The sequence below is a fragment of the Saccopteryx leptura genome, chromosome 3, assembly GCF_036850995.1.
Source record: "Saccopteryx leptura isolate mSacLep1 chromosome 3, mSacLep1_pri_phased_curated, whole genome shotgun sequence".
NCBI lineage: Eukaryota > Metazoa > Chordata > Mammalia > Chiroptera > Emballonuridae > Saccopteryx > Saccopteryx leptura.
Window position 1 is genome coordinate 221,846,776 of NC_089505.1, and position 6,000 is coordinate 221,852,775.

Consider the following 6,000-nt stretch of genomic DNA (forward strand, 5'->3'; position numbering starts at 1 on the left):
CTGGCTATCAAACCCACAAACTTGTCGTTTCAGGATGACGCTCTTAACCAACTGAGTTAACTGGCCAGGGCTGGAAGGAGGCATACTTAAAGGACATAGGAACCAACTGAAGAAGCACCCAGTGGTCAAATTTGCATTGAATTATAAGCCGTAGAATACAATGATGAGTCCACTGTGACATAAACTACATAGATAATTACATGGGGGAGAAGGTAGTTCTCCCTTACAGTAAAATTCCAATAAATGTTTACTGACGTGCCTGACCAGTGGTGGCACAGTGGACAGAGCATCAACCTGGGACGCTGAGGTCCTAGGTTTGAAACCCTGAGGTCACCAGCTTAAGTGCAGGATCATCAACATGATCCCAAGGTCGCTGGCTGGAACCAAGAGGTCACTGGCTTGAGCAAAGGGTCACTGGCTCAGCTTGAGCCCCCCATGTAAGAAAGGCAGTCAATGATAACTAAAGTGACGCAACTACATCTATGGCCATACCACCTTGAATGCATCTGATCTCTGATCTCAGAAGTGGCGCAACTAGTTGGTGCTTCTCATCTCTCTCCCCTTCTCTTTCTTAAAAAAAAGTTTACTGATGTAAAGACATCACCACAGTGGCTTAAAGCAACACAACAGTTCTACACAAGTATGACACGGGACTCACTAGGGCTGAAATCAAGGAGTCAGCAGGCTGCATTTCTCTCTGAAAATTGTAGGATTCTTTGCTTTCCTTTCCTTTCCCAGCTTCTAGACACTACCTATCATCTCCAAACCAGCAACACTGCATCTCTTGGATCATTCTTTCAGTCACATACTCCTCTGACTTCTGCTGCCTTTAAAATTATTGGGCCACCTGGTTAACCAGGACGACCTCTATTTTAAGGTCAGATTATTATGCAAATTTCATTTCAACTGCTGCCTTAATAACCTTCACTACAGAACCTAACATTTAGTTTCTAGGCATTAGGACATGCACATCATGGAGGGTGAGGAGAAGCCATTACTCTGCCTACCACAGCCTGGAAATCTACTGGAGATTTTTTCTTTATTTCAAGATGATAAAGAAGCAAAGTTGGTTTGGAGATGAGGGAGAAGACAGATCAATGATGTAGAAAGTCATTTAAGGTGGAAGTGGTAGGGGTAGATTTACTAGATGGCTCCCTAGGTGTTCCCACAGGGCAGGGCCTTGAATGGCAGGTAAATGCTTGCTTGGGCATTTCCCAGAAATGGAAAGTCTATTATTATTTTTTTATTGATTGATTTTACAAAGAGAGGATGTTGGGGGGACAAGTAGTACTTCACTATAGCTGTTCATTGGTTGCTTGTACGTGCCTTGACTAGGCAAACCCAATATTTTGAACTGGCAACCTCAGTGTTCCAGGTCAGCTCTCTCCTCACTGCACCATCACAGGCCACAATGGAAGCGGTAGATTTGACTATATCTTCAAGAGAGGACAATGCAAGCCTATGGAAAGGCAGCCTTTCTCTTTAACTCTCATGAGCTCAAGTGAAAGATTAATTTGAAATCAATTTTGTGGAGACAGTAACTAAAGCACCTCTGCAGCTAATCCCAGCAAAAAAATGGAAAGGTACTATCTCCATTTTACAGGTAATCATAGTTTTTAAAAATTATCCAAGGCGTCACAAATATAAAGTGCTAGATTGGGTTGTTTCCTCCCCAACTGTTTTTTGGTGCTGTTTTATGATGGCAAAATTTAAACACACACAACAGAATAATGATTCCCTTGTGCACTCACCTGGCTACAAGTAATCGTCTTCTCCCGTTTTAAAGCTAATCCCAGGCATATTTTACCCCTAAGTATCTCAATATCTCTAAAGCATAAAAAACTAACCCCGTTAACACCTAAAAATGTAATAAACCTTTAGCCTGACCAGGCGGTGGCACAGTGGATAGAGCGTTGAACTGGGATGCAGAAGACTCAGATTCGAGACCCCGAGGTCCCCAGCTTGAGCGCAGGCTCATCTGGTGAGCAAAAAGCTCACCAGCTTGGACCCAAGGTCGCTGGCTCAATCAAGGGGTTATTCGGTCTGCTGAAGGCCCGCAGTCAAGGCACATATGAGAAAGCAATCAATGAACAAACAACGAAGGAGTCCCAACGAAAAACTGATGATTGATGCTTCTCATCTCTCTCGGTTCCTGTCTGTCTGTCCCTATCTATCCCTCTCTCTGACTCTTGCTGTCTCTGAAAAAAAAAAAATGTAATAAACCTTTAAATATCAAATATCCAGAGTTCAAATTATTCTAATTTTTCTTTAGTTTTTCAACCAAACAAGGGTCCCCACTGCTTTTGCTTGCTATCTCCCTCACATCCATTTCATTCTATAGCAGGGGTCCCCAAACTTTTTACATAGGGGGCCAGTTCACTGTTCCTCAGACCGTTGGAGGGCCGGACTATAAAAAAAACTATGAACAAATCCCTATGCACACTGCACATATCTTATTTTAAAGTAAAAAAACAAAACGGGAACAAATACGATATTTAAAATAAAGAACAAGTAAATTTAAATCAACAAACTGACCAGTATTTCAATGAGAACTATGCTCCTCTCACTGACCACCAATGAAAGAGGTACCCCTTCCGGAAGTGTGGCGGGGGCCGGATAAATGGCCTCAGGGGGCCGCATGCGGCCCGCGGGCCGTAGTTTGGGGACCCCTGTTCTATAGGTTCTCCCTGTTTTCTCCCTGTAACGTATTTGACAAAAACCTGGTCATTGGTTTCTGGAATTGTCCCATACTCTGGATTTTGCTGGTCATCCTTATTAACTGTGCTTTGAACCTGGATCCCTCAAGACTTCAAAGCCTCCAAAATCTCAAAGTTCACCCTGTTTCTGTAAAAATATTGTATGGACCTACCATCTGCCAGGCTTTTTATATATGTTATTACTTCTGACACCTTACAAGGTACTTATCTTTTTTGTAGATATAACATACCGTCAGAGTACATCCCCAGTGTCAAAGTTAAATGACACAGCCAATGTAACAAGTCCAGTCAGCCTGACTCCACAGCACATGCTTCCCCCCCATTCAGCAGTCCTAATCATGGCATTGAAGGACTGCCAATCTCAGTGTACTCAACTGATGGCAACCTAATAATAGTAACAAACGGCTATTCCCAATATAAAATTATCCAAATCTACCCTGACCACATAGCTCAGAGTATCGTCCTGATACATGGAGGTTGCTGGTTAGATTCCCAGTAGTCAGGGCACATACAGAAACAGATCAATGGCCTGACCAGATGGATAGATAGTGGCACAGTGGATAGAGCATCAGACTGGGACCGGAGGACACAGGTTCAAAATCCCAAGGTTGCCGACTTGAGCGTGAGCTCACTGGCTTGAGCATGGTATCATAGACAAGAACCCAAGGTCGCTGGCTTGGGCAAGGGGTCACTTGCTCTGCTGTAGCCCATACCTTACCCCCACCGCTGGTCAAAGCACACATGAGAAAGCAAGCAATGAACAACTTAAGTGCTGCAATGAAGAATTGATGCTTCTCATCTCTCTCCCTTCCTGTCACTCTGTCAAAAAAATAAAAAAAAAGAATTATCCAAATCTCTCCAAAAATACAGGAAAGAAATAAAACCAGTCAACTATTGGACAAAGCAATGGCTAATCTTTATTGGAAACAAGATACTTCACAGCACATTTTGAGTGAGTGAGTGCAGGGGCTCAGTGGGCCAACTGGTGGGGCACCAGCTTATAATGGGTTCCACAGCTAGGGCACCGCTGGGTCTCGCCTTTGTGCAGCCAAAACCAGATGACAGCACTGTTGTCCTCTTCACCTAAAAGGAAAAAGGTGGTTGAAGGCCATCTGTTCAAGAACAGACTTTGAACATGAATCTCTTTTCCTCAGAAAACTCTGAGACAAAGTTATGGGTAACATCTTAAGAGATCGGTTCAAGCTATCCTCCCCATTTTCAGCTGAAGAAATTGAGTTTACCTGTAAGTTAACTAACCATACATCAGAGTCAGTATAGGTCCTAACAGTCCCCCTGCCTAATGGAGATTCCAAAGCAGGGTCTTTCTAATATGTAACCTTAGTGCCTAATACGGAATCTGGCAGAGGCAGTACAATAAATATTTTCTAGATGAATACTCCATGTTGCATCTCCAGTGAGCCAATATTGGATGTTCTATGCCTCTTGATATTAAGGATGACCTATTCAAACATAATGAGACTTGAGAGGGTCAGGATCCTTAAAACAACTTATTTACAAATATATCTTCATTATACACATACCTTCACACAGAAGATTTGAAGCAGCTTATAGGCATCCTATACAATACTGTATATTAAATGAGTAAGAAAATTGTGAAGTACTTACACACGCAGCCCACTATTCTCTTGTTGGTGATGGACGGAACTAAATTTGGGTCTTCCTTGGTGCCTGCAGCAGCCTTTGGGGCTAGCATATTGTATGGGTCCTGAAAGACAAAAATTGAGCCATTATGCCAGAGGACCCTTTTAATCCAGGGACCGGCATTACTGTTCCCACAGCCAGGTTCCTGGATCAAATGCTCCCAGAGAGGAGACTGCTCTGGTCCAAGGCCATGAGCTCCAGAGAAGACACAAAGAAGTTTCTCCTCACCAGTCCCTTCCGCGCAGCCATCATGACCTCCCGCTCCAGTCCAGTTGCCTGGTCATCATCAGTAGGAACACCACCTAAAGGAAGAGACATGAATTATGTCATCTGAAATGATCAAGACAGAAAATGCACATATATCAATTTTTCCAGCTTAAGTGGGCTCACAAGTTCCTAAGGGCTACCCATACTCACTATCCCCTAAGAACCAGTCATGATTCCCCAAAGTGACAGCACTGGGAAATCTTTTCTTCCTCCAACCACTGATGCCAATTTTTTTTTAACTTTTTTTCCCTAAGAGCAGGTAAATTAGCCTGACCAATGGTAGTGCAATCGATAGAGCATCAACCTGGGATGCTGAGGTCCCAGGTTCAAAACCCTGAGGTTGTGGGCCTGAGCAGGGGCTTGTGGGCTTGAGCACAGGATCATCAACATGATCCCAAGGTCGCTGGCTTGAAGCCGGAGGTCGCTGGCTTGAGCAAGGAGTCACTGACTGGGCTTGAGCCACCCTCCCCTCCCCCCATTCCCTGTCAAGGAACCTATAAGAAACAATCAATGAACTAAAGTGAAGCAACTACAAGTTGACGCTTCTCACTCTCCTCCCTCTCTCTCTCTCTCCCTTACTATCTCTAAATCAATTTTTTAAAATAAAAAATATATAAAAGCAGGTAAATCAGAGTCCTAGCAGGGTTTATCCAACTGATGGTGCACGAGGGTGGGGAGGAGGGTCTGAAAGGCGGCTTAGCCCCTCCCTATCGTGGCAGCAGGACCTGTCCCCCAAGGTCACCCGCCACCTTCATTTAGGAGTCTTTGGCAGCAGGGTCAATTAAGTAGGCTGTTGCAGTGGCGGCTGGGAATAACTGGAAAACGCCCCCGGTAAGTGGGGCCCAGAGGACCTGAAAGGCTGACCCCGCCACGCTGCGCTAGTAGCCCGCCCCCGCCCCCGAGAGAGCCACCAGGGCGCGTTCGGCGGACCGTGTACCTCCAGACGCCATGGAGCGAACTGCGGCCACCCCATTCGGACTGCGGGCCCTCACGGCCTGCGAGATCAGCGCTCCAGCTCCGCGAATTAACCTTGAAGCCATCACGCCCGCTACAACAGCAGCACTTCCGGGACAGGCGGTGAGACGGGATGGACTTCCGGGGAGGGCTGCTTCCGCCAAGGCGTCAGGAGTCCGCTTCCGCCCACCATCGCCCGGACTGTAATGAATGCTTATTCCCTCCGCTGTCTCCCATTTCTCTAGTCGTGTCCGCGTGGAGATATTGGACTCTTCACCGTCCAGTTTTGGATGGTGGGCTTGGCCCTTCACTGACGGCGGGGTTCGGGGAAGATCGTTTTGCGTCCGCGGGACCCCGTATCCTCGTCGTCGTCGGTGGAATGGTGCAGCGACGCTGGCCT

The 6,000-nt window shown here is 45.9% G+C and overlaps 1 protein-coding gene across 1 annotated transcript; it reads right to left on the reverse strand.

The window, feature by feature from the left end:
* Positions 1-3,609: 3,609 nt before the first annotated feature.
* COX5B (cytochrome c oxidase subunit 5B) lies at positions 3,610-5,740 on the reverse strand. Its single transcript, XM_066372310.1, has 4 exons — positions 5,584-5,740; positions 4,608-4,681; positions 4,344-4,443; positions 3,610-3,800 (listed from the first exon to the last, which is right to left on the reverse strand). The coding sequence occupies exons 1-4, from the start codon at positions 5,684-5,686 to the stop codon at positions 3,688-3,690; spliced, it is 390 nt and encodes a 129-aa protein (XP_066228407.1). The 5' UTR covers positions 5,687-5,740; the 3' UTR covers positions 3,610-3,687.
* Between the last annotated feature and the right edge of the window lie 260 nt (positions 5,741-6,000).

Coding starts and splice junctions, on each gene's coding strand:
- COX5B (XM_066372310.1), bottom strand. CDS start 5,686: ATGGCTTCAAGGTTAATTCGCGGAGCTGGAGCGCTGATCTCGCAGGCC. Junction 4,682..5,583: donor TCGCTCCATGGCGTCTGGAG/GTACACGGTCCG, acceptor CTCTTCCTTTAG/GTGGTGTTCCTACTGATGAT. Junction 3,801..4,343: donor GAGAATAGTGGGCTGCGTGT/GTAAGTACTTCA, acceptor TTTTCCTTTTAG/GTGAAGAGGACAACAGTGCT.